This window comes from Penicillium griseofulvum (genome assembly GCF_001561935.1).
Source record: "Penicillium griseofulvum strain PG3 chromosome Unknown contig_80, whole genome shotgun sequence".
Classification (NCBI taxonomy): domain Eukaryota; kingdom Fungi; phylum Ascomycota; class Eurotiomycetes; order Eurotiales; family Aspergillaceae; genus Penicillium; species Penicillium griseofulvum.
This window is the reverse complement of record NW_024467471.1, coordinates 4,854,171-4,882,146: the sequence shown is the minus strand read 5'-3', so window position 1 is coordinate 4,882,146 and position 27,976 is coordinate 4,854,171. Positions and strand designations below refer to the sequence as shown.

General features: G+C 45.8%; 7 protein-coding genes across 7 annotated transcripts; 1 reads left to right on the top strand and 6 right to left on the bottom strand.

Moving 5' to 3' along the window:
• Window positions 1-74: 74 nt before the first annotated feature.
• On the bottom strand, window positions 75-4,706 carry PGRI_027400 (ABC transporter, transmembrane domain, type 1; the record flags this gene model as incomplete). The annotated part of the gene is made up of 11 exons (XM_040790453.1): window positions 75-678; window positions 729-806; window positions 856-1,042; window positions 1,104-1,529; window positions 1,595-1,710; window positions 1,758-1,829; window positions 1,878-1,989; window positions 2,050-2,346; window positions 2,395-3,537; window positions 3,593-4,625; window positions 4,689-4,706. 11 exons carry the CDS (start codon window positions 4,704-4,706, stop codon window positions 75-77), a joined length of 4,086 nt encoding a protein of 1,361 aa, XP_040647406.1.
• A 581-nt stretch (window positions 4,707-5,287) lies between these two features.
• PGRI_027390 (uncharacterized protein) lies at window positions 5,288-6,088 on the bottom strand (the record flags this gene model as incomplete). Its single annotated transcript, XM_040790452.1, has 1 exon — window positions 5,288-6,088. One exon carries the CDS (start codon window positions 6,086-6,088, stop codon window positions 5,288-5,290), a length of 801 nt encoding a protein of 266 aa, XP_040647405.1.
• Window positions 6,089-7,294: 1,206 nt separating this feature from the next.
• On the bottom strand, window positions 7,295-8,254 carry PGRI_027380 (uncharacterized protein; the record flags this gene model as incomplete). Its single annotated transcript, XM_040790451.1, has 4 exons — window positions 7,295-7,363; window positions 7,426-7,779; window positions 7,827-7,918; window positions 7,969-8,254. 4 exons carry the CDS (start codon window positions 8,252-8,254, stop codon window positions 7,295-7,297), a joined length of 801 nt encoding a protein of 266 aa, XP_040647404.1.
• Window positions 8,255-10,858: 2,604 nt separating this feature from the next.
• Window positions 10,859-11,274, top strand: PGRI_027370 (uncharacterized protein; the record flags this gene model as incomplete). The annotated part of the gene is made up of 2 exons (XM_040790450.1): window positions 10,859-10,919; window positions 10,973-11,274. The coding sequence occupies 2 exons, from the start codon at window positions 10,859-10,861 to the stop codon at window positions 11,272-11,274; spliced, it is 363 nt and encodes a 120-aa protein (XP_040647403.1).
• Window positions 11,275-12,098: 824 nt separating this feature from the next.
• PGRI_027360 (uncharacterized protein) lies at window positions 12,099-14,207 on the bottom strand (the record flags this gene model as incomplete). Its single annotated transcript, XM_040790449.1, has 4 exons — window positions 12,099-13,795; window positions 13,877-13,930; window positions 13,992-14,060; window positions 14,132-14,207. 4 exons carry the CDS (start codon window positions 14,205-14,207, stop codon window positions 12,099-12,101), a joined length of 1,896 nt encoding a protein of 631 aa, XP_040647402.1.
• A 3,584-nt stretch (window positions 14,208-17,791) lies between these two features.
• PGRI_027350 (grainyhead-like protein) lies at window positions 17,792-20,229 on the bottom strand (the record flags this gene model as incomplete). Its single annotated transcript, XM_040790448.1, has 5 exons — window positions 17,792-18,105; window positions 18,161-19,344; window positions 19,413-19,949; window positions 20,012-20,146; window positions 20,216-20,229. The coding sequence occupies 5 exons, from the start codon at window positions 20,227-20,229 to the stop codon at window positions 17,792-17,794; spliced, it is 2,184 nt and encodes a 727-aa protein (XP_040647401.1).
• Window positions 20,230-24,639: 4,410 nt separating this feature from the next.
• Window positions 24,640-27,150, bottom strand: PGRI_027340 (zinc metalloproteinase family protein; the record flags this gene model as incomplete). The annotated part of the gene is made up of 4 exons (XM_040790447.1): window positions 24,640-24,736; window positions 24,789-26,656; window positions 26,725-26,820; window positions 26,875-27,150. 4 exons carry the CDS (start codon window positions 27,148-27,150, stop codon window positions 24,640-24,642), a joined length of 2,337 nt encoding a protein of 778 aa, XP_040647400.1.
• Window positions 27,151-27,976: the final 826 nt, after the last annotated feature.

The following is a 27,976-nucleotide window of genomic DNA, read 5'->3' as shown; positions in this document are numbered from 1 at the left end:
AGTGGCTATATATACCTTTCTCAATCTATTCAGATCGTCATATAGCTTGGCCTCTCCAAACCTCCATTGAACCATTATCCGCTATTGATAAGGTTACTAAAGATGCTATCTTTCCTCCTCAGAATAGCAGGCTCATCCATCTCCACCACCATTCCCCGATCTAAACCGATAACCAAATCATAACTCAAAAGAGTATGAACACGATGCGCAACCGTAAGCACCGTACACGCACAAAAAGGATCCTGTTCCAAAAGCCCTTGGACCCGGGCCTCAGTTTTCGCATCGACGCTACTGGTACCTTCATCAATCAACAAGACCCTAGAGTTACTCGCTTGTATTTTCAACATCGCACGAGCAAATTGTAGCAGTTGTTGCTCGCCTCGCGATAGCGAAGTGTCATTTATCTCGACATCTAGCCCACCTCTTTCGAGTAGTACCTCCCAGATCCCAACCCGGTCGAGAGCAGCAATGATATCTCCATCCGGGTGGAGTCCGGCGGGATCGAGATTGAATCGGACTGTACAGCCACCTATGATCAATGGCTTTTGGGAGATGGTGACGAGTCTTTCGCGGACTGTATCGGGTGATATAGTAGTGAGGTCGATGTTGTCGATGACAATTGACCCGTGGGTTAGGGTGAGCATGCTCAATAATGATGATAGCAAAGAGCTTTTTCCACTGATGGACAGTTAGCATGGATGACTCTAGATATCATAAGGCGATCATACCTCCCAGTACGTCCGTAGATGCCGATTTTCTGACCAGGCAAAAGTTTCAGAGAGATATTTCTTAGTACTGCCCCAGAACTTTGGTTTGTTAATAATGACAAAATATGGGTTTGTGCGAAGTACGTACTTGTATTGTGCAGTCATGTCCGAGAACTGAATAGCTCCCTGACTTGGCCAGTCGATGGGAATTTCTACCTCCGTTGAAACTTCACGTGGTACTTGAAGCTCAAAGTCTTTAACGCGCAGAATTGAGCCAAGGGATATCTCCAACTGTGTCCAACCCGATATGAGAGATGAAAGACTACCATTGAAAGCTTTGCGAAGGTCAGCTGGGTAATTATATACGATCTTCAAGAAAAGTTAAGGAGTACATACCAAGAATGCTGTTGAGCGATACTCCAAGCAATCCAACACTCGTTGTATGTCTCAAAGACACTACTAAACTGACGACGATGACTGCTTCGGCAGCGACGATGAGGTCTAGGACCAACGTGAGCCAGCGTTGTATACAATGGAGCATATAATACGTGCGCTGGGTAGCATCCAGCAATTTTGAATTAGCAATTCGAAAGTTTGCTTCCCAGCCAAATGCCTGGATTGTAGAAAGACCCTCGACAGTGTCATGAAGATGGGAGTACAACGGATCCCTGATTTCCAGGTCCAGTAAACGAAGTTGTCGCGATGTTTTCAGGTAGAAATGCTGTAAGAGAAAGAGGGAGATGAGCAGGAATGGCACGGATATTGCCATGTACTTTGATCCAGTTGCAATTAGAGCAGCACTGGCAATTGATGAAAAGAGATCTATATCAGCCATAAGATGATTAGCAAGCGATAGAAGATCTTCTCTAGAGAGTATAATGACTTACTTGAGACGGTGATCAAGATGCCAACAGGCAAATCGCTTTCTATCAAGGTCATATCCTGGCTGAATCGGTTTAATATTGACCCGATGTCAACAGTAACTAGAAATTGAGGGGTTGCCCTTGGAGGTGTCAGCAGTTGACTGCGGGAGGAAAGAATTGAATGTACATCATGACAGTCTTCAGCACGACATAATGAAGCCGACGCGCTGTTGAGGGCGAGATCAGAATAAGGATAGCCCTATACTTTGGTTAGTGAGCCCTTTATGTATCAGACAGAGCGCTTTACCAGACATAACCACCATTCCCGACAGTATTGCAAATGGCAAGGAAGAAATAGATGGAGACATATAGTGCCTTTTGGCCTCCACCACGATCAGCCCATCGCTTAAGCCAAATTTCTAGTAGAAAGCTGTTAGTGATACATAGTATCAGGGAGTAGTAGTGAAGAGTCCACGTACGACTATACGTGCTAGAGAAGACATTAATTGTCACGAAAAAGACAAATATCACAGCGTTCGTCCACCCAACGTAGCGCAGATAATACGCATAAACAGCAGAGTCTCCGGTTGCCCTCCTGAGATCGTCAATCTTATTCGCCTTTGAGATCAAGGCGGCTTTATCTTCTATCGCCAACGGGAATTCTTTCGACTCTTCCACAGGATCAGACCTTATTTCTTGAACATTCCCCACGGGCTCTTCCTGAAGATGCCCATCTGAAAGGAAATAAGCTCGATCTGGACAAGGCAGCTGCTCCACTACTAGGTTGTTAGCTCGTATTTGACAAAAAACAAAGGGGGTCATACTCTCATGTGTCACCAAAACAATGGTCAATTTTGTTTTTCGGAGTAGTCCGTCAACACCCAAAAGACGGGATATGATATTACCCTTGGTTTTCCGATCCAGTGCACTGAATATGTCATCTAACAGCAAAAGCTTATTGCGAGCATATACCGCTCGAGCAAGGGCGATCCGATGCATTTGACCACCGCTCAGTATATGGCCAGATCCATGTCCAATTCGTGTAGAGTCTCCTTCGCGAAGGAGAGCCAGGTCCGAATTGAGGTCACATGCGTGAAGAACAACCTCGTACCACTTTTCATCAATTGCATCCTTTATTGGATCCGAGAACCCACAGATTATATCACGGATGGTGCCACTTGGGACCCACGGTGTTTGAGCGCAAAAAGCCGGTCGAATGGTCATTGTCATTGATCCTGTCTCGCAAACTGTTTGGCAAAGTATAGCCCGAAGCAGCGTCGATTTTCCTGACCCAACTGCCCCTTGTATTATGACCAGTGCCCCAAGAGGGACTTCTAAATTAACATCTCTTAAGACAATTTTTGCTGATGAGGATGGGCGAATGCTGAGATTTTTTATTGAGATGACAGGTGTTTGAAGGTCGGTATCTGGGCCCTTGAAAGACATGTATTGCATTTCGGCGTGCGGAGATGCATCAAGTTCCGTTTCTCTGCTATAAAGTCCCTCCGTTGTGTGTTGAGGACTGGCTTCCAGTAAAAGAAATGCTTGTATTCTGTCAAAGGATCCTGACGAAGCCGCTATGGAAGGAATCGCACTCAATAGCTTCGAAGCCGGGTTAGTCAAGAGAGTTATAATGGACAGACTACTGAAAACCATGGTAGCATTCAGCTCGTTTCCTTGAGCAGCATAGACGACGAAGGTCAAAGCTGGAGCTAAGGCCCAAGGCAGATTCTGGATCATATTCTTCCAGACCAGATTCCATCGGTACGTGGCCATTTGATGGGTTTCTTCGGTCCTTTTTCTCTGTACAAGCCGAACAAAGGTCTGAGATAAGCCAGTCGCTTTGATAGTTTGGATACCATCCAGCAGTGAGCGGGTGATTGATATGCGTTGCTGGACGGCATCCACCCATACTTTCTGATAACCCCCTATATGCTTCGAGATATAGATACTTCCGCCACTAGAGACTATTATAAAACGTTCAGTAAATCGTTTTTATATGTGAATCAAAATAATTCTTACTGAGAACGATTATTAATGGCATCAGGCAAACCCACCCTAACCGGAGCGCGAGTAGCGCAATGCCAATGCCCACTTCAATCGTCCGCGCCCAGAATTCATTCAAAGTGATTAGACTGGAAATTATCCGGTCAACGTCGGTAGTCATTAGAGTCACCGTAGCAGAACGATCCCCTAGAGTGCCATCGGGGATGTGTAAGGCATGGTCGTAGATCATTGATGAGGCTGCACCTCGAAACATTGTCACCAACCGGTACAACATCTGGTCGTATATGAGGTTTGAGAGGGCCATTCCCAAATATATTAGAACTGTAGCGCCGATGAGGCCATAACCGAGATTGCTCGCGCTATGTGAGTTATCAAGCCAGTTGAGAACAGACGCGATCAAGAAGGGTTGTGAGAAGGTAAAGCCGATCAAGAATATGCGTGGAAGTACCATAAAAGCAAGTGGACCTTTGAACGCTCGGCCCATCTGCCATGTGAATTCGAAACGGCGCTCGGGATGCCGGCGTTGAGCCCAAGCTCTCAATGCCTTTTGCGTCGTTTCTGCGGACTCCAAGGGTTTGTCTAGTCGATCAAGATCTTCGGTAGTAAGCAAGGATCGAAAGCCCGTGGAAAAAAGGCGGTTCAGCCACCACATGAATGATCGATTAACAATTCCACTAGTCGACTCGGGCGGAAGGTCTTGATAAGAACCTATGAGATGCTTTTGCTTCCCCAAGCTCTCGAAAAGTACCATTGCTGTTTTTGCAGCGACACTTGTAGTGAACAAAATAGAAATAAGGAGATCCCGGTGAGACAACCATAAACTTCTTGCCTGTACAACATCGAAGAGCAGCGTGAAGAGAAGGTAGATGGCGAGGAGCGATGACGGTCTAACCGATCGTTCATCTTCCACCCACGACAAGACCACAATTTGCATTGCCACTACCAAATTAATTGCACTTGACGCGACAGAGAACTTCGTTGGCCGGGGTTTTTTTGCCCAGCTGATCAGCAGGGCGAGTTGAATGGCGGCAAAAACGAGGGCAGTTATCTGTAAAATTGACATTACCTTGTGTTTCTGTGAGTACCTAGGTGGTCATGTGAAAGTGCTTACCAACTTTGCCAATCTCATTTTGTGAGGCTGAGTGCGAACATCTCTATTGACCAGAACTCGCAAGCGAAGGGGACACGCGAGGATGAATGCGACTGCAGGAACGAGGCCAAGTATGGCTTGTTCGAACAATAGCGTAAAATCAAAGCCATCACGGCAAGCGCTATCTACTACAGGACCGAAACTGTTATCAGCCTGAAGTGAGCACTCTGGCATGGTTTCGTGTCTTTTTTCCGCTGCTATTTATTCGGATGAAGATAAGGGTAGAAGTACTTATTCTCAAGAGGTCAAATACCACTAGCACCAATTCGAAACTGATTTGTAAGTTAATTAAACACCCTGGTATCTGGTAACCCCCGTGCTTGGGACTAACAAACCCCTGTCTATCGCGTCATCGCTGTCTCACCATCTATGATCTTACATACATAATGTAGGTAAATGGATAGGCTCATTGGTTCCTTCCCTACTTGCACTTTGTGCTATCAAAGCCAGTATCTACTCATATATCCACTAGAGTCACTCACCCTTCATCCAACCTTGTCCCAGCCTTGAACCACTTTGATATCCGTCTAGGTATTCCGCATTCTGTCATGCCCAGATTTTTACGACCAACCGCAACGATTGAATCCTGCATGGAGCTCCGTTGTGTGGCATCCACTCTCCCAGTGGTCGCACGGTACTGAAATCTTCGGGTCGTAGCCGTGGAGGAAAACATTATCGCAGTGAAGCGTGTGTTCGGGCTTGAGGATATCATTGTCCATAGGCATTCCGTGACGGAAGGAGTCGTGGAACTTCCTCCAGGAATAGGTACAGTGAAATTGATGCCACATCCGCGGGCCATAAAGAATGGTATAATCCCCCCGCTCCCATTCCTCGCGTGGCACTTCCTCTGCCGGAAGTGTTTCATTGCTGAGGTAGAAATGCCAATCCATTCTTCCTAGGAAGTCCTTTACCAAATCGGCGTGGTAGCATTCTGGCCGCTGCCATGCCCAGGACATTGGATCGAAGATGCAGCCAAGCTCCCGGGCCTCTATAATGGATTTCCCACAGTGGCCAAATTCATCCCCAGTCGATTGATTCGAGGCTTGATGCAGATGATTTGTTGCCAATGCCGTTCGGACAGCTGTAACGTCGTCACCCGTCTTGGTAGTACCGCTTGCCACGGACGAGACCATAGCAATGTTGATGCCTCCCATGATAAGTATGAGAATTGACAAGAGAAGCAAGCCACCACTGAGGAGGAGAAAGCGATTTCGAGCCTGGGTGGCAACTCGCTTTTCACCTTGCTCTGCAGACTTCTCATCGTCGTTTAGGAGGGGATCATATTGGTCTGGGCCGTCCATCTTTGGTGGCTCTAAGGTCTTCACCGCGGAGAACTTGTACGGTGGAAGTTGGTTGCTCATTCTATGGGATTTCTCATAACAAAGTTGACTTGGGAGGATTGGATGCGATTTGGTATGAGAAACAGCTATAGAAGAGGAGAAACAAGGCCAAGAATTGGACTAGGGCAGGATGAGGCCAGACACGATATTGTGTAATTTTGAATTCTCGGTAAAGAGAAAATCTCGAGATGCCTAAGTCGATACATAATCAGTTGATGTATAGTCATAGTCCATTCCAGGATAATAGTCCGCTTGGTCCCCTAAATCAGATGCAACGTCTTCGACCCAAAAATAGTGTGCTGGATTTCACCCTATTAGACTAAGGAAAGGCAATTATGACGTGGCAATTGTATTCTTATCTCTCAAAATTGCGTTTCAAGCTCAAAAGGCTCTAACAGATTCCGGTTTGGAGTAGTAGTACTCCGTATTCTGCTGATCCGTACTTTTTGCATACCCCACAATTGATTCGACTATTACAATATTGGGGCGGAGGTACTTACGGACCCCGACGGGCCCCCGATAGGTCTCGATTGAATATATCTAGTATTCCGTACAGAATGTACAAGAACAGTGCTTTATCCTAACACGGAACGCCAAGGATCACTTTGTGCGGCTAATGATGCTTGTTACTCTTGGCTCTTGGCAAGTTGGCATGCTTGAAGCACGAGCACGACATACACGCATCAATGAGAAGATGCATTTCTTATCGAAGGGTTAGCACTGGAATAGATTGATTTTTTCGAGTCTATCGAGTCTACAACACGTAATACTGTTAGTGCTTACGATGTTCAATGTCCACGAAGGCACGAGCATATGCAGTTTAATATTAGAAACCAACCTGTTGTCACCCAAACCAGCTACTTCTGACGCCACCAGGCCAATTGATTAGACTCGAATTATAACATTTTCCCCAGATGCTGATACAGATCCTACGCTGGTAATAGTGGCTTATCTCAGATGCGGGATCTTTACTGCTGCTTTAGTTTTATTTTGATCCGGACTAATCAATAATAAACGGGCAAGATGTTTACTGAAGATCATTCTCTAACGCAAGCTGTAAAACTAGACCAAAAATATACTAGAGAAGCATATACACAGTGATATAGGAAAATAGGATGTATGAATTCGTCTATAGTCAATGCAGACCCGCGTTGACTAAGAACCTTGGGGAGATGCTTCACGTCGCGTTTCTGGAGATTTCTACCAAGTCACTTCGACTACCCAACATCAAGCTGCAATATCATGGTTGTGGGCTTCACGATAACCATAAACTTCCATATAGTCCATTATTGCGTCCTGTACATTATGTCAATAATGCTTAGCTCGAACAACTTGTAGGTTTGAAAGGAAGCTCTTACCTTGCTCGCACAAACATGAGGAATACCTGTTCCATCCGTCTGGAATCGGCTTCCATCTTTCTCTGTTCTTGGCCATTCAAGAGTCATGTCACCAGAGCATTCAAACGCTTGCCTCAGGTAATCAAAACAATGACCTGTATGCTCGTAGGCAAGTTGTCGCTCTGCTTCCTCTTTGACGGAATGATCATCTGTCTGAATCCCCATTGCCAACTTATAATAATCTCGACGAATAACACCGAGGCAATGAATCTGATGGAACATTGAGACGCCATATATCTCTCCAGTCTCCTTTTGAACTCCTGGTTCCAGATCGTATTTCGCGCCGTTTTCGACGTAGATGTATCCCCGTCCGTCCTACTTTATCAGCGAATTGCTAATGAGCACGGAATCTGAGTACATACGGGCAAGAGCTGATTCCATGCTATATCGTTTTCTGGGTTTGGCGGGTCGATAAAAGTTTGATTCCGTTCGAAATATCGAATTTCTTTGGGGACTGTAGACTGGTCAGTTCGTTATTCTCTCAAATCAATCTTCAAGACAAACAAGATGGGACTGGTGTCCTTAGAAGGGAGTTCTGCTCCGAAGAGCACATATTCCACCCCAGGAATGTGAAAAATAGCATCGCCAGAGCAATACCCGTACTGATAATGGCAACAACAAATACGATTTTGAACCGAGCATGGCCACCGAATCGCAAATTGTTTGCTTTTGTAAAGGTTTCTCTCGAGGGCTTAGAAGATTCTAAGACTTCATCGTCGGAGCTCAAGATAGAGTATTCTTGTTCAGTCTTGAATTTACCTCCAATGAGGTACCTTATGCTTAGACCCATATTGTATGTTTACTGGTGTGACTGAAGGAGTAGAGATAAGAAGAGTCGTTGGGTTATGGGAAGTCGGTTAATTGAGGTAATTGATTAAGAGGGAGAGACAACTATCTCATCAGCTATAGAACTACTGCATCGGCCGTTAAATTTCGGGCAATTTTCAATGCAGCATTGTCCCAAGTAAGCAGTAGCCGGCTTACCCAAAGCCTCTTGTGTATCTTCTATAACCAAATTTACTACTAAAATAGCTGCATAATTACTAGTGGAAAGCCTCGAAGATAGAAGTAGGGGGCCGGTTTCACTGTAACCTTAGAATTCTTGCCAACATCATGCACCTCGGGGTTTGCTATGCCTATCTATAAGACGCGATTTATCTCGATATATCGCGACATAAGCGGGGGAAAGGAATCTCACGTCCAGTGACTCCCAGTCGCCCCTTCACTTTCCGAGAAGTCAGCCGTTCTAAAATTCCTATCTTTATTCGCATTCTTAAGTATGCTTCATTTTAGAATCACACCATGACACAATTACAAAGTGAATCGATAGAGGAAAGCCCTTTCCTCCCAAGATCAAATTCGCTATCTGTAGATGAAGAAAGCGAATTTGCTGAGCATATTCGTTCTCCCAAAAAAAGCCCCTACGAGCAATGTTTGCCATGGCTCATCCAACTTTTTGTCTTTACCGTTTACACAACAATTTTCTTTCTTTTCTGGGACCATTCACAATCTCGTTGTTCAAAGGATGGCCCCGAATTCGCCCGTGCTTACAGTAAGTCTGACATTTGTTCACCTAATTGCTGCTAACATCGAAACCCTAGGCCCAGCATCAAAGGCACTCAAGTGGGAATTGAGAACCTTCCAAAATCAGCTTGAAATAACGAATCCGTTCAAAGGACCACCCAGACCCGAATTAGAGGAGGCATGGAATAAGCTTCTTCATCCGTCTGCTGCCATTCTCGTAGATAAGGAATCACTTGACAGAATCAATCGGACTTCTGTTGAGCTTCAAGATGGATCGGGGTATATGGCTGCCTTGGACGTGTATCATCAGCTACATTGCTTGGTATGTATTCAATATAGCATGGGTTAAACTGGCTGTCGCTAATAAAGATATCCCACAGAGATGGGTGCGTAGATACATTCACCAAGACCACTACAATTCCACGGAGGAAAATCTGGGCCAGCACATTGGTAAGTCCTGTCCCCGTTGATTTTATACAAGCTAATTTCTCCAAAGACCACTGCTTGGATGGCTTACGGCAATATGTGATGTGCAACGCGGATTTGTCTATCAACACCTTTGACTGGATCCCAAATTATCCCAAGCCGTGGCCAAATTTTGAGGTCGTACATAAATGTGCGAATTGGGAGTCTATCGAGGAATGGGTTTTGGCGAACAGTTTTAATGGATTTGATCCTAATTTGATCCGTCATCCAGATTATCACCCTGAACTGCGTAAGAACTATATAATATACGAAACGAGATCGAAGTGATACTAATCTTTTCAACAGCAAGCCCATTCAATTACACTGTCAGTGGTAATTCACCCTGATAGACATTTTGTGGTGAGCGTTTGAGCCTAAGATTTTGTTTTTTTGAGGATAGCAAGTTGATTTTCTACTTGCAAAAGAATTACACACATCACAATAGCTACGGTAGTCTTGTATTCCATCAATTCTTCTAGAATCGTAGCCTTTTTCCCTTTTCCTGTTTCTTTCTTGTGGACATCAGCAACCTTCCCCGGCTCTCCTGTGATATGAACCTACCGCGAGGGAACACACTTCCAATCTTACACCCTAGGAGCTTCTAATGAAAATGATACGGGATTTTACTAGGCCACCCATATAGCTCTCTGCGTTCTATTTCTTAGTAGCAAACGGATGCCATTTCAAGCCTCTATCGTCGAGTATACTTCAAGGAAATAGTTATCTCTCATAGGTGCCCCCAAAGAGGCGTTTGACACCGTAAGACAGAGGTAGAGCCACTCTGAGATTCCACAATCATCTGACACGTTGCAAGCAGCGACACGTTGCAAGCGGCACATTTATTTCCCGCACCTGCAATGCTAGTAAGAAAAAAGTTGATGATTGATTTGAAATCAAGAGAGGTGAAAAGATATTCGCCGGAGCCCGACGGTCATTGAGCTTTTCCTGGCCCCCGGGGTAGTATTCTCACTGCATCAGATTGTACTTTGGTAGATTCTGTATGTCTCCGGTCTTTGATAACATGATTCAATTCGGTAAAAGCATCTCCAAGAGGCATAGGGAGAAACATGCATAGCATACGTATGGTATACCTAGCCTGCGTATTCAAAGACGAGATCAATCGAATACGACAGTACGCGGCACAAATCATCAAAAGTGGCGTAGAGAGAGAGAGCGGGATGGAAGCGGGGTGAGCAGTAAGTCTAGATAGGGACGCTGAACGGTGATGTCAGTAATGGGGCATATTCACTAAGGATTAGTCGGCTGTATACAGCCTTGATCATCTATAAAAGCCAACTCAATTTCCATTCCAAGGCCAATGCCAACCTTTCACGACTATTCCAGCCCCTTCCCAATTGACCTACGCACTCAAATCTGAATACAAAGTCTTACAACTTCTGACAAGATGCAATTTGCCTACCTTCTGTTGGCTTTGCCATACTTGTGCCTTGCCGCACCAATTAGCAGTACTGTTATCTACATCATGAGCTAAAGATCTAGACGCTAAATTTTATCCTAGATTATGCTTCCATTGATGCCCGTGACGTTGATTGCTCGCTGGATGTTGCTGGGTGTGGAGGACACCAGGCTTACAAGCGAGAGGAGCTTGATGCCCGCGACGTTGATTGCTCACTGGATGTCGCTGGGTGTGGAGGACACCAGGCTTACAAGCGCGAGGAGCTTGATGCCCGCGATGTGGATTGCTCGCTGGATGTTGCTGGGTGTGGAGGACACCAAGCTTACAAGAGAGAGGAACTTGATGCCCGCGACGTTGATTGCTCACTGGATGTCGCTGGGTGTGGAGGACACCAGGCTTATTGAGTGGAAAAGGTTGAGATGTTAATCCTGCATATTTGCAATGATATCAAGCATTAGATTTCCTTGAATCCTAATGATTGTGATAGCCCCAGAGAGCCCATGATTTGGATATTCACTTTTGATGTCATGAATCCACTCCTTTTGCTATTTTGTCATGTTGACTGCGCTTGTAATCCAGAAGGGCTCAATATCAATCTTGCCGTCTGGAAGTCCCTCGGCTCTTCATTTATTGCATAATTGAATAGTTATATCTCATCCAAATAATATTATAGAACTCCAAACTTGTTGTCATGAACTACCGGGCCTTGATTGGCCCTCCGAGGAAGGTCTTGGTGAACCGTAGTGCATGTGATCTCGATTCTAGTTTCTTCCAAGGCCATAAAATATGGTATAAAATAGGCTTGGCACGGGGCTTTGCCTAGGACCTGGGTGATCAAGCAGCGATGAGTGTAAGATAAAGAGTTAGAAGAATGAAAAATGATCTTTAAGTCGGGAGCTGAAGGGAGAGGCCCAAGGAAGGAAGGTTAACCAAGTACAGTAATTTACAGATCGTTTACAGATTACAAGATCATTTGGACATAATCAATAGTGAACATCTCTGAAATTAGAAAAGCTATGCTTAAACTAGAACATGAGTCACTAAAAGATTTGCAAGATTAACGGGAGCCAGTTGCATCCCATAAAACAAAAAGGCAACCCATTAAAACCACGGGTTCCTCAAATTCAGAAATTCGAAACCATCACGGACACAATCATCGCATCAGGTACCATACTTGCTAAGTCAGAATATGGCTAGACTTGCCTAACGCGGTAGAAGTGTAGCATCCTCACTGAATCAAATGAATCAAGTGAGAGAGCATAATCAAAATGCTCATGGTAAAGAGATGGCAGTTGGCGCCAGGGGCCTCGGCACCGTTGAAAACAGGAGAAGGGGCGTGAGTGCCACTGGAAAAAGTACCCTGAGGAACCGGCGGGGCAGTATCCTTCTGAGTGTGGGTAGGCTGCTGTGGAGGCACCGAAACCTGGGACTCGGTTGTGGTACTCTGCTGAGTAGCAGGAGCAGGAACCTTGACCAGAGTAGTAGCCTCGACAGTGCTAGCGTGGGGAAGCGGGACCAACTCAGTCGGATTAACCTCGGTAGTAACCTCATGGGTGGGAGCCTGCGGAACTGGAGCAGGAACAGTTGGCTGGATCACTGTAGTAACAACCTGGGTTGTCTCCTGTGGAACGCCACCAGGGGCAGTTGGCTGGACAACAGTGGTCACCACTTCAGTAGTGGTCAGTGGAACAGGAGCAGGAACAGTTGGCTGGATCACTGTAGTCACAACCTGAGTGGTCTCCTGTGGAACGCCACCAGGGACAGTGGGCTGGATAACAGTGGTAACCATTTCAGTGGTGGTCAGCGGAACAGTAACTGTAGCCGGAATTGGAGTCACAGAGACGGTGGTAGTCTCCGTAGGGGTGGTGGTATACACCGTGGTACTGATGCATTTGGTGGTCTCAGTGCAAGGGATGTCGACCGTGACAGTGACCAGCTCAGTGGAACCGGGAACAGGAGTGGGAACAGTCGGCTGAGACTCAGTGGTCATAGTGGCCTCTGGAGCGGTAGCCGGAACAGTTGTCTCCGAGAGTGGCAAGGTACTGGTAGTAACCTGGGTGCTGACACACCGGGTTGTCTCAGTGCAAGAAATCTCAACGGTGATAGTGACTTCAGTGGTTACTGGAGCAGGAGCCAGCTCAGTTGAGCTGGGGCGAGAAGATGCAGTGTATCCAGTACTCAAATGATTCGCAGGGGTAGGAGTCTGGGAGACAGTCGAGTTTGTGTAAGCAATGCCAGTGCTACCAGGGACAGGAACCACGTTGGTAGGACGAGAAGAGACTTCGGAGGATTCAGGGCAAGGCGAAGAGATCGTCTCGGTGGTCACCTCGGTGACAGTGCCAGGAATCGTAGAAGTGGTGTGGTCCTCAGAAGTGGTGACAGGAACAGGAGCCACACTGGTAGCATTGGGACGAGATGAAGACACCGACTCAGTGGCAGTGGCAGTAACCGTGGAGGATCCAGTGTTGGTTACAGAGCCGCTTCCAGTGGAAACCTGAGTAGCACTAGGCGCTGGGGTCTCGGCAGTTCCGGGAACAGAAGACTGCGAGGTCACCAAAGTGGTGCCGGGCGCAGGAGTATTGGTTGTACCGGGTGCAGAAGACTTGGTGGTCACATCAGTAGTTGCAGGAACAGAACTGTGAGGACCGGCAGGCACAGATGACACGGTGGTCACCTGAGGAGTACTGGACACAGAAGTCTGCGAGGAGGCCGGAGCAGATGGCTGGGTAGACACCTGAGGGGCGCTGGGAACAGAAGTCTGAGTGGCAACAGGGACCGGAGTCAAGGAGGTAGTAGGAGCAGGAGAAGTGACCTGAACCGGGACAGGAGTAGTAGACTCAGGACCAGTGGTGCAATGAACATCGGTAGTGAGAGTCGTGGTCGCTTCATCAGGACCGCAGGTGGTGTGGGTAACCGTGACAGTGACTAGCATCAAATTAGTTTTTGATCTGGAAGAATTGAGGGAATTGAGAAATCCCCGTATGAGGATGAGGAGCTTGGACTTACTCAGATCAGCAGCGTGGACAGCACGACCGAACAAGGCACGAGGCAGAACATTGACTGTGAAGCTGGTCAGTAACGGCAGGCTTGGGGGTAGACCTAGATAGTGAGGTTGACTTACTTTCACCAAACTGGTACTGCTCACCAGTGCGGGGGTCCTGAAGAAAGACCGACTCGACATTTTGGCACTCTGTCCAGCAAGGTCAGTAAACAATCATAATGTGGCCTGGTATGGGCCATGGTATGAGCCATGGTATGTACCGGCCGCGGCGGAAGCCATGGTCACCAGAGTGGTGACCATGACCAGGAGCAACTTGAAACGCGTCCAAGCTACCATCTTGGCGAAGATGGGTTTGTAAACGAATGTAAGTAGTGATGACTTGATGAGATAACCAAGTAATCGATGGAAAACGAAGGGTAAAGTGGGTAAAGGGAAACGAGTGTGAAGTGGGAGAAGAGAAAAGGAAGAGAAAAGGAAAGGAAAGAAAATGGAGGATGAAATAGTAAACAGAGTCACAACCCTGTTGAGGAAGGAGCGCTGCCTATGGCAACACGTGCTCGTCTCTGGTTGTGCCTTCCATTTTTGAGGCAAACGTACAAGGAAGTCACGACTGAGGTTTACAACTATGGTGGGGTACTTCCAAGATTGGATAGTACTTGGGATATAATTTCATTGTGTGTGACTGCAATAGAACCTTAAACTGGGTGCATCGGCAACTGTAGGGGTGCAACCTGAGTGAGACAGTCTAAATCTAGTTTGTCGACTGAGATGAATGTTCAAAAAGGGCCCTTTGCTTAACATCGGGGGGTTTTCGTTCGGTAGAATCATGCCGCAGGCTGCAGTGAAGGACCCCATGCCGTGGCTATGGCATAGAGGGCAGCTTAAAAACCAGCCACTACAGGGAGAACAGAACTATTTCTATAAAGAGGCTGGGGTATCACAGACAATGGTCTATGTGCCACATTAATAAGACTATAAAGACAAACAGGCATTGCTCTGTCTTCTATTATGGTCAGGCCATAGAGAGCCTGAAGTAAGTTCGAATATAAGACAAAGGAGCAAAACACTGCAGGGATATTAACTTTTATTATCTTTGAACATTATCATTTGCATGACAGCCTAAATTTAGGTCAGACACTGCGAGGTCAAGTGCAGAAGTTGGATACTACTTGAGCCTCGAAGTTTTTGATGTCAGCAAGTTTAGAATGGTGTTCTATTTTGAGCTAAACATCAGCACTATATCAATGAGGATGATGATCTATATTATACTGTCAGTCAGGGGCAATGGTGACACGACTTAGGGCAAGATGTCAGGCGAAATTAGAACCGCATAATCACGACATAATTTATAAGCAACCATGGATAGGTACCATTTCAACCTTATAAGCACAATGTTAAGTGGACTTCAGATTATATTTAATTAATCTAATGCAGTACAAATCCTAGGAGTCTTCAATATCTATATATGATGTACTATAAAAATAAAGTACGTTCCTATATAAGCAGTGCCCAGCCAAATCTAAAACCCCACTATAAAGAGGGATAAACGCCGATCAGAGCCCTAGTCGGCAAATATTTTCCTCCGAAAAAATAAAGAACAGCCAAATCAAACGCACCAGTCAGAGCAAACAATACGTTAGATGCCCAGGTGGATGCCACCTCGGCTACTAACCGAAAATTACTAGCGTACTTTTGTACATACGTTGGTGTATTTCCAAATTCGCAGTTTGTCTCCATAACTAGACTCCCATTATACCCGAAGGATCAGCTAGCAGAATTAACTTATTTTGGTCCCGCTTCAAAGGAACGGGCATATTCTGACGTCATAATTGTTTGTCTCGGAGTATTGAAATCCTTTCTAGTTCTGAATGTTAAATTGTGAGATACGTAACTATAAATATTTTATACATTGGAAATATATAGATTTTCAAAGGTCAGTTTTTATAGCTAAATAAATCGATAGAGGAATTGGTTAGATCATCAGTAAACAGTGGTGAACAGTCAGTGAAGAGATCATTAATAAATCAGTGAAACAAACATCGCCAATCGATTGAAACCACTGCATTGAACAAGAACTATTGTGCAATGTATACAACATAGTACAAGCGGACATATTTTGGCCATCTCCCTTTCTTAAGGGGTTTGATCTAAACAAATGCCGGTTATCTAGCAATACTTACATATTACGACGTACGACATATTGAAATTCACGATCTCGCCGTAAACTCGGGATCGTAAACAGAAAAGATGTCATATCCAAAAGCCTAAAGTATGACCCCATTTCTGTATATTGTGACTCCAATTCTGCAAGGGTTCACTGAGAACTTGGGTCGGATATTACCACTCAAAATGAACATGACCTGCTGACCGAGAAAAAAAAAAGGAAGATCAAATACGAAAAAAAAATGAAAATCTTTATCAACTGATATTCCAGACCTGGCCATCGGGATACGAATGTGGAGTACTCCATACGCCTCGGGATCTGGAAGATCCCAACTGGAAATAGAATTAGACACACCTGCCGTATACCCGATACGAAGCATCAGACATATCCACGGATATCAGAGAGGCAAAAAAGTGAAAAAAAAACTCAAGTCATATAACCATACGATCCAAAAATTTGATATATGCTCGATTTGGAAATTAGGTCGATCTGAAAATACCCGATATGGAAAAACACACCGAAGCCACGAACCAAGGGACAATCCCCGATGGTTCTCGAGCCGAGTCACCTACTAACGGTCTTGGGAGGATTGGCTCATCCAATCAAAGATGTTATAAAAACCCGAAGATGCGGTCCATGGGATTTTGATTGCTCAGACAATGACCTCAGTTCTCATTAGCCGCGCTCTCTACCAGGGTCCTGACTTTAAATTTAGTGATATTCCAGACTCAGGGTGTTTTTGTGGACTCTTTGTGGCTTGCGAGCGCCACAATGCGTCCCTTGGTTGATATACAACATATGTGGACACTGTTCTCGGGAGGCGTTTATTCCCTTTTATGACAGCTCGCACTACTAACCTACATTTGGGAGTTTGGACATCAATCATCCTCGGTTAACGTGACGTCTTTTGATGCCAAGAAGTTATGATGATGGGACCGAATTTTTTAAGGTGCCAAGGGTTGGATGGCTGTTGATGGCTTTATTAGTGCAGTTGATAGGGCTTAAGAATCTAGTATTAGAGGGACCTTGTGCTCAAGATAGTACTAAGTACGACTTCTACATGGAAGAGTTGACGTAGCAAGGTCATCGTATTCTGCGCCTGTCAAAGTGATTGACTTGTAGTCCCGTCAGGCAACTATCTATATCAAGCGATCCAAAGCCCGTGTCTATGCCCATAGACATAGACATGGACGAGATCGTAGAAAAAGTCGAACGCTCAAGCTGGCAAAGACCAGCTCGCAAAAAAAAAAGAAAAAAGAAAAAGAAAAAAAAAAGGTTAATGTAAATGAAGGAGCTGGAAAAATGAAAAATGGAACAGAGGTATCAACGACGTATGCCTGGCCCTCGATTAAATCGAAGATAATAACCATAATGATGATACCAATATTTCCATGGACCACCGACTCATATACCGTCGTAGTGTGGAAGCAACGCTAAGTTAAAACGAAAAGATATCAAAAAACATAATATAACAGGGTATGTTGCTCGGAGATTCGTTTATTATCCCAGTTTTCAACGCCCTGTAAAAAAAAGTGAATTCCGGCCCATTGAGCAAGGATGTATGAGAACATAAAATGGAAAGACGAGTGTAGCTAATGCACTCGAGATGGAAAGAAAGTTCGTGTGCGTGTTGCAGACCAAGGTGGAGAGATCACAGTGGCTAGCGAGAGATGAGGTGAAAGAGAAATTTAACTTTTAGGTTAAGTTTGAATTTGAGAGGCGAGGGCATGTCCTTGAGATGTAATGCGATGCAGGTTTAATAAATTAGTTTGATCTCAATGGCAGACCCTGGTGTGCCAGGAGCACTGCCATTAAGACCTGGTGCTTCGGAAATGTCGATGATCATGTCTTGACCCTCTGGAAGATGGCGGACTACGTCGTCATCAACGAGGACTCGCATGCCTTTCTCATTGGCATGGGTGATATTTGAGACTCGCATCGGGTCGATGTGATATTTCTCGGTAATTTGCTTCGCGAGGTCTCGAGTGGTACGTTCCGTCAAATAGATTGCACGGTAGTAGTCATCTGAGCGCTTCGAATCGCCAGCCAATCGAACATAAAAGCATGCAACTAGGAAGAGAGTTAGCAAGGATATTAACAATAGGGTTGCGCTCGAAGAACCTACTCGGCTTGGGAAGGCGTTCCGGCGGAGGTCGGTAGGTCAAATCCACACCAACGGCCTCTATGAAACCCCTTGAGACTTGGTCGCCAGAAGGAATTCTCTGGATGGTGGTTGGACACTTTGCTAGTCTGATTGATTGGGTAGGCGGCGAATTCGAAGAAGAGGTATTGGTGTTAGGCGGCGAGGGCATCATTGTCTCCAATTCGCGTGTGCTTGAACGGCTCATACTCGCGTACCGAGGGGAATCGCCGTCACTTAATAGCTGAATAGGATATAGATCGGGGTCGTCGAATTTTTCACCGCGTAAGCCGAAAATGCTCACTGTGCGTGTAGATGAGAACATCTCTTGCATCATAGCCAACTTAGCTTGAAGATCGTCCTCCAAAGAGACTTTCTCTGGCGGAACTTCCTCCGACTCCACCGACCAAGTTCGCTTGTGGCCCTTCATAAGATGGTCAGATCCCTTGGCGGTAGCAGAAATATTATTTCCCCGTTTGCGCTTCGCGAAGCCACCACCCATTTCGGCCTGGGCGACTTGCTGCTTAAGCTTATCAATGCTCTTCTTGACATGCGCGACGTCATTGGACAGCTTCCGCTCAGCACCATGATCCCGGAAGAGCTTTACTTTGCAGTAAGACAGTTCCGTATCACGCGCTACACCTGCCTCCTCGCCTGGGGATAGAAGCTCGGTTTTGGCGCACAGTCTGACTGGAATTCCTTTAACACCTTTTGAGTGGCTGAAATCCGTGGAAAGGAAATTAAACCGCACGGGAATGTTGCAATCCGATGCGCCGGTCGCGGGGTTGGCGGTCCAGGTGACGCAGAAACCGTCGACTGTCATACTCTCGACTTGTACCTGTCGATGCCTGTGGGCATCACTGCCTCCTTGTAAAGGGTCCACATATTCAACAGCTAATAATTTTCCGCCTCGTTGATGGGCTTCTGTGGTACCACGGCCTTCCTTCCATAGTTGCCAACATGCTGACGGTTTCGCTCGTTGTTCTTGCTCTTCGAAGGAAATGCGGACAAACGTTCTATATCGAAGTGTTTCATGGTTGATCATTGGGGGGTTCGTGTCGGTAATTGAGAGGTTGTATGCTTGGCCCTTATTAAGATAAGTCACAGGAATTTCACTCGCGTGCTTCACCATGGCGGTCGGTGCTCGTAAAGAAACGTTGAAACGGAATCTAGAAAATGACAGAACGCGGTTAGCATTGAGCAGAGATACACCTTTTTATCAAATAAATCAACTCACTTTTCACCCTTGGCATAGGAAATATCACTAGCCATTTGAGTCGAGAATTCCGTAGAGGCCGTCACATTAGATGCTGTTTCGACATGTGCACTATTCAGGGAAGAGTCATCGAGCGTATCATCCATGGCGTCATATACGGTGTCGCGGTGCATGAATGCGCTTGGTGCATATGACGGCTGCTGTGTGTATAGGCTCATATCGTGCATCGGATTCATGAACTGCGGGTGGAAGGGCTCAAAACCGTTACTGTGGTGGTTGTGTACAGCTGACATGGCTGAGAGCGGCGCAACCAAGTGCATCCCTGTTGGGGTATGTAAATCACCAGCCTGATTATGGAACATTGCACCCATTCCGGCAGAAGTCGGAGTATAAAAGCCTGGGTGATGGTTGACAGGAGGCATCATGGCATATGAAGCGGATTCCATCCATGAGGGTGTCAACCCCAGTTCATGCATATTTCGGGGAGTGCGGTCGTTGTTGGTGATTGGGAACTTGATATCATGACCACCCATTTTCACATCGTTGTTCTCGGTCATTCTATTCAAATGCTTTGTCAGTTCTGATCTCATACCTTTTACCGGTAGAATACATGTACATACGTAGAGGACATCAGATTTTCTGACGTGCTCACATTGTGCGAGCCATCACCAACTGGGCTGTCTCGCCGAGGGACAATATCTGAGAATGCTTGCTGGAAGCGGCTGATGAATTCACCATCAGGCTTCTGAGCGCTCCTGTTGCGCAGAAAGATAACGTTAGAAACGAAAACATTATACCATTGACGATTTGAGCGAAGAACTCACCGATTCTTAAACATTGGGATATATATTTTCGCTTAATCCGGGAAAGTAAAAAGAAAAGAACGGCCACCAGCAAATTGTGGCCCGCTGTCACTAAGTCGGGTGTGCCCTGTCTGGACTTGCGGTTTCAAGATGTGGATTATCGAGATTGGGAGTGTTGAGATGTCGTATTAGGTAGTATTCGATACTTTCAGATCGTGTGAAGCTTTGCGTCAAGTGTATTGAATCTAAGAGGAACTTCCTTCGAAGAAATGTGTAAATGACCAAATCGGGGGTGGAAATGGAAGTGCCAGAAATGGAAGTTTGCTGGAGGTAAATAAAGTCAGGCGATTCAGAATTATTTTTTTTTTCCAAAAATTGTTAACGGAGTATGTTTCCCTGCCGAGGTTCTTATAGGGGATTGGATGTGTATAATTGGAGAGACGAGGGGTGAAGGAGGGGAGATGACGATCGTATAGGGAGGGGAGAATGGAAAGAACAATTAAGGATGGTACGGTCACTGAAACCATCCAATGAACGATCTATGAAAGATCCCACCAAAACCGTCATCCACTGAGCCACAGTGGACTTTTACAAAAAGGGGGGCATTGGATGTGCTCGGAAGATTTTAAGACGTAGTGACCCTCGGGAGGAGAAAGCTATCGCCACCTACAAACTGATAAGGACAGGGGGGCCATTTTCGGTAAGAGGCGTTTTTTATTTTTTTTATTCTTTTTTTTTATTCTTTCTTCTAGGCTGTCCTCAAATGGTTAAATCGCTTAACTTTTATAATATATTTTACCACTAATAAAGGGATTGGCTAATAAAAGGAATAAATTATGGAGAATGGCCTGGAAGGGCAGATACCGAGCCACGGACAGCCCTGCAGGTTGAGTGGAGAAGAACCAAAGAGCGGAGTGTAATTTTACGTATGGTATGTTTCGTGATGGCTTCAATGATGTTATCCCACGTCGACAAAGTGTTTCATAGTTGTATAATTTGCACAATTCGCCATAGGTATAACAATATGTCACCCTTCTATTCAAAGTCAATCTGGAAGCTTGGCGCTGTATTTACTCGACACTATATTGTATATGATCTATATGCCCAGTCCTAGCGTACAATAATATCTGTAGTTATTGCCATGTGTATAGGGCATTCGTGGCTCCAGCAGGTAGTCTAGATTATTGTGAAATAACTTAGATATTACTATGTCCGACCAGACTTACTCCATAGCGAGAGAAACATTTCCCATTAGGTAATGTAACTTATTTCACCTTGTACCCACCTGGACAGGTGAAATGGCCAGCGTTGTTGGGCATATCACTAAAACACACTAATTACCTAGATGCTATGCTATTTAGGGCTATATTATACAAAGTACATGCAACGTCTTAGCCTTGGCCCACTAGTATAACCATCATTCATTCTTCGAGACTTCGAATGCATCAATATCAAGCCACATATATTTAAACTCTGACCTCATACTCCGATGTACATTGCACAACATCCAGAATATTTCAGCCATGAAGGAGTGTGGAACTGTTAATCTCTGGTTGTTAGGCATGATAGGTGGGCGGGCCGACCGGATCTGCATACAAAGCTACTCATAAGTTTTTCCATTAGAATCCATTGGCTGGGCCCGGAGATCTACCAGTTGATTCAGTTGAGTGCCCTTCGAATTTATGTCATGTCGATGACCTCATTTTCGGTCTCTCCCGGCTGGAAACCCATGAACGAAGGTGGATTGACGATCTAAGTGGTTCCTCTTATCATGTACCATGGTCTATTGCTTGTACATATATATACCTATAAAACACTAATTTGTTTTGCTAATATGGTTCTCAATAGCCATAGCTGTGATTTACTGTTGTATAGGTGGTATGGAATGTAAGCTATGATGTGCCACCATACATAAAATACAGCCACATACCATGTCAAAACGGTGCCGACCAACAGAGCTCATTGCTGGAAAGGTCCACCCACCAATAGGATTGCTCAATCTACCCTAGCATGATCGGCGAAGCACGTGCTGCAATATATTTATGAATGCACACCTTACATTCTGTGTTTTACTGGAGCTTCCAATTTAAGGTATCCAAGCTAAGGCACAGAATCCGTTTTCAATTATAAATTACTAGTCTAACGTATGAAGCTAACCCCGGGATTTGAACTTCCAGCTAGGACACACCACGTCCTCCACATAAAAATGCCAAGTTGGACAGTGCAAATAACCGAGCGCCTTCTCCACTACAGCACTCTTCTAGACAGGTCCAATTAGGGCTGACGTAACGGGTTTATCTCCGTGAGATTTACTGATTCACTGATAGTAGCGAAGCCACAACGTCATAGGAGACGTTGCCGTGTTTAGGCAGGGGGAAAGGGGGGATTTAGGTGGGCTAGACGGGAGCGTTAGAAAGGCCAAAATGCCAAAATGCCCACAGTTGAGGCGAAAATAAAAACTCAAAAAAAAAGGTTGTGGTGTGACGAGTATTTTCATTAGAATGAATTAATCGGAAACGGAAATTGTAGAGATTATACAGTCGATTATTGGTCGACCTGGAATTGATAGGATCGGGGAGCTACTAAACCACAATGTACAATTAACGAAATATGTGTACAATTCAACATGAACGACTAAGTTCGTCTATCATGTTGATCGGTTACATCATCCACAGGGGTACAATAATGAGCCTTTTTCGAAAAGGAAGTACTTTGTACGGAGAAGGTTGCCCAAGTGTTGAGAGGTGGATAAGTGTGTAAGCGGCTGAATTACCCACCGTGAACCCACAAGCCTAGCGCTAGACAAAAACGGAAAAATAAATCCCAAAAAAGAAAGTCAATGCCCATCGTAGATCGGCAGTGGGAAGAGAGGGGCCGATCTGCCCTGGTGTGTGCTGTATAGCCAGTCAGGCCAACAAACGGTCTCGCCACCTGGATCTCAGGCATCCCGAGCTCTTTAACTAAGACATCAAATGTCCCGGCTCAGCTTACGCAGCTTTGCATTACGGGGCCCCGGGGCGTTTGTCTCATTCTCAATGGTCCGTGGGGGTCCACTTGCTCAGTTTAAGCATGAATGAGATGTAGTACATAGGATCTTTGTGTCTATCACTTCGTATTGTGTCAAATCTATCTAACAAACATCAAAAGCTCATTGGTGGGTTGTTTTAGCCGGCTGTCATATTGCATCCATGGATTGTACAATATTCACTGTGACCTTAGAGAGTGTGTATACTACAACATATATGTACGGAGTTGTATACTCATGACGCATTCTATTCCACATCATTGGTTCTGGCTATATTTCCGCCATTCAGATATCCGAGTATCTTTCCCCGGGCCCCGGGCCGATCCCCTGAGGTTCGCTCTGTCCCGAGAGATTGGTGATGCCTCTTTTGCCGCCTCTTATCTTACTCCACAGCGGGAGAACGGCCCTCATGCGGATTGGCCGGCTTCATTTCCGTCTAGATTAATCGACATCATGACGGACATGGCCAAAGTACGAAGTACATCTTAATATGTTTCCAGCTAAGGTTATTGGCCAATCTATTGACCCATGTCTCGACCTATACTTCCCCACACTGGTACATCCATGGATATTTGCCAAGGATAAGGATTCTTAGCGTGAGGGGTCGTTTTTGTTCTCTGGAGACAATCCTGACATCAAAATGAGAGAAAGATCCTCAAACTCTGGCGAATGATGAAATATATCTGCTTAGAGTAACTATCAGAGGTCATGCGACCTCTCTGTTTGCCCCCTAGAGGAGTCTCTTTCTCTCCCGCATCTATAGTACAGGTTTTCAAGAGCCTCATATTTCTTATAGAAGTCTAGACTTGTACTCAGCAACTACTCAATTACATTGTAGGACTTTTACGTCTTAAGCGATTGGCTAATTTACACTTTGAACGTTCTTGAACATTGATAGCTCATGATATTACTCTATGAATTATCCAATATGAATGACGACCCCCTTTACAAGATGATCCAGTAGTGCTGTATGGCCATCGGTAGGCCCAATGATTACCAACCAGTAAGTGTAGTGCCCCGGAACCAGTATCGACCGCGTCTAAGGTCGAAGAAAATATCACCATGCATACATGCAACCCTAACACGCCCATGACGCCCATGTGTGACAGAAAATAAAACAAAAGAAAACATATAGACACAGACAATATCCGACAGAACCTCGTGTATGTAGCTGATGGCCGGTTCTGGACCGCGGAATTGCCTGTTCCCAGGTTAGGGATGAAAAGAGGGTAAAAGAAAATGCACGAAGATGCGACAAGGCTCGGTGGCCATTTAGAGAAATTGAATGAGAATGCCCTGCGGTCATTCGAAGCTCGCCATGCCGTACGATGGCTGACCGGGATTTTAGCAGCCTCGAAGTATGGACATGAAGATGAGCTCTGACTGTAGGGGATGAAAGTTGGGAGATAGCGAATTGCCATCAGTGTTGGACGATCAATGAGAATCCATCAACCCATGATGCACAAGAGCCAGAGATTCCAGCAATCTTATAGCCCAGAGGAGGTATCAAAGTGTGGCTGTTGGAAGTTTGTTAGCATGCTTCATATCGTAAATGAAAAGAATACATACCCTGAGCCACCGGTGGGATTTCCATAGACACCGGATTTTCTTCCCAGGCTCGTGAGAATCTCGATCCCATCAATCCAGAGACCAGCCCGGACATAGAACCCAAGCAAAATTTCACCGCGTCGAGTATCAAGGACAAACTCATCACCACCAGGTTTGCCTCCTCGCTTGCCGAATAGCTGACTGGTCGCGTCCTCGTAGCAGAACTCGAGACCATCTAGTGCATAGCCATGGTAGACTTTAATCGACGTCAAGAGCTTTGTTTTTATGAAGGCACATTCCAGTAACAGCTGCTCTGGCTCACTGCCTTCCATCGCCGACTGTCCTAATTTGCCGCTTTTGTAACCCGACTGGTTTTTGGGCAATTTGACGAGAGAATTTTTCGATTTTAGATCGCCGATATTTTCAACAGTATAGCTGCCCAGTGAACCAGAGTAGACAACTAGACGAATGTTCTTTTTCTTCTCCTTTTCGGTGCCATACACACGTTGGCGAAGCTCGCTCTCTGTCACCGCAACTTGTCGTGGTAGTCCATTGGGGCTCGACTCGCTGTTCAAGTACTCAATGAAGTTGTGGCAGAAGGTATCACCCTCGGCATATAGCTCCATGAATGCAATCCCCGAGGAAGCAGTGAATAATATCTTGCCGTTTTCAACTGGCCACACCTGGACGCTATCATCCGAGGTGGGAGAAGCGTCACTTGGGAGTCGGAAGCTGGGGTGGAATCGGAAGCGTAGCGCATCGAGGCGATGCCAGCTACACTCGTCGTTGGGCAAACACACCTTCAACCCTTGAGCCTTTGTGCGCGTTGAGAAAGGCTCTCGGGTCAGGAATGTTCTGTTCAAACGCACATAATCCCGAAGCATGACTCCTGACTCCTGATGGGGACATCCGAAGAGATGGCCCACCTCATGTAGGTGAGCACCGATGCCCAGGTTTGCTGATTCCCAGTTGGAGCCCGCCTCGCCACAGTCATTGGCGACATGGTTAGTGTCCGTGCGGGTGCAGTCTGAGAACGCGTCCACGACTTCTTCCAGACACGATGGATAGCTTTGGAGGCAATGAGATCCAAACATGGCCATTTTAATATCATCGTCAGCCGAACCTAAAGCGGCATGACCGGTGATCATCTGGGATTGGGTGTCCCAGTGAGAATCGAGAAGGAGAACGGAGACGTATTGCTTCTGGCCGGCTTGAGGCTGGAAATGATTCCGCACCGCTTCCTTAGCAATAGCGAACAATCCGTCTTTCTTCTCGGCTTTCTCGTTCTGCTGGGCGATACTGAGATCTCGAAGTTCAGCCACTGTCTTCTCAGTGCGGACTACGTGAATCTTGGCCTCGTTCCGCATCAGGCCTTGGGCCAAATCACGGCGGCTCAAGCTACCAGACTGCCACTCTTCCTCGAATCGGAAACAACGCCGCCCGAAATTATTGCGGTACATTTGTTCACCGGTGAAGGCTTGCCAGAGATATGCTGCCATACGGTACTTTCGAATCGCCATTTCCAGCCCGTTTCCTTCGCGCTCTACCCTTTCAGGTACTGCGTCGTATGTGCCATCTGAGTCTTTTCCCAGGAGGATCACCAGCTGTAATGGTGGGTTGTTGACCAGAGGAAGGTAGTTGACGCAAATCCAGGAGGAGTGGATAGCGGGGTGGGTGCTGCCCGTGGACAATTTCGGCGAGACGAAGTCAAAGCGAAGGCGATTAGGACCGGGAACTAGGTGAACGAGAACTTTAAAATGTGATGCCGTGACAGGCCAGCTGGTCGACGGGAAATTATCTTGGTGGTGATAGACGGTGACATTTCCGTCCAGCGGATGTTGTCTCGGGTCGCCGATTTGACCATAAACTAGTAGCACTTTCTGATTGACCTGTATGATAGTTAGACATCTCCATTGGGCTAGAGAACACTCCGATTCCCAGGTAAACATAAACATACCCATGAATTATCAACCACAGACACGACTCTCGGGGCATAAGGCGAGACGGGAGCTTGTGATCGGTACACGCCATTGACTGAGGATGAGCTGCTACCCTGCCAAGCCACTAGAGTTAGTATGTTTGTGAGGCATGACTATGGGGTACGTACGATCACGCTGTTTCGTTGAGAGCCGGGGACCAGATGGCCTCGTTGTGTAGGCGGGGCCACTGGTGTACTGACTGCACTGCTTGTTTCAGATTCATTGAGAGCTGGAAGACTGGGGGTGGAAATGGTCGGTCTGATCGATGACGGCGGAGTGACGGAGCTGTGAGAGGCAGTGTCGACGGTGGATGATGATTTTGCGGAGACCTCCTCCACAGTATGAGATGGAGTTTTATGAAAAGTGGCCTTTGATCGACGCCGTAGGTCTTTGAAGAACGGCATGACGATGTTGGGAGAAAAGGAAAGATGGAGCTACCCAGATGTGTCTGAGGGTAAATAGTCAGGAACAAAGTAACCGTTTGCGGTTGACGACGAATCGCCCCGCAAGTCACCAAATAGGGGAAAAAAAGGGGGATGAATTATAACAATTCAACTGATTTAATATGTTGAAGAAAAGAAGAGGAAAAAAAAATAGCTCTAAACAGAGATTGCGCTCTTTCCCCCCTCCTTAGCTCCAAAAATAAGGAGCACTATACTTAGAGCACTTTAAAAAAGCCCTGCAGGTCTCTTTAGAGCATTACGTACCCTCAATATTCGCCTAAACTTCTCTTATCAATTCAGCTCAAACCCTTTTAAGTCGTAATGTTTCAGTGTGGATCTGATCGCACTAATATCCTTAGCTTAAGATCTTGGTTTTAGAGCTCACATACCCAATGACCACACCGGTATGTCTTCGGGTACTTGGTTATATTAGTTTGATGTTTCAGGGCTTAGTCTCCATAAGCTTCTTAACGTTATGCTACTTTTTTTTTTTTTTTTCTTGGAAAACTACGTACGTGGCTAATTCAGGGTTTCTATTGGGGCTGCATGGCTTCAGCCTAAATCTAAATGGAGTTATTTCCTTGATATTTAGGATAACTTTCATATTTTTCTACATATGTAGTTGGTATATGGAAACATCAAACATGTATAAACCGTTTTCGGAAATCTAGAGCATACCTCTAGGGAGGGGGAGTTTGACCTCATTCCATGTGGATCGGAATTTGTGGCTGCATGCTTGGTTTCTATGGGGATTTCGGAATTCTGCAGGAAAACATTATTCTTGTTA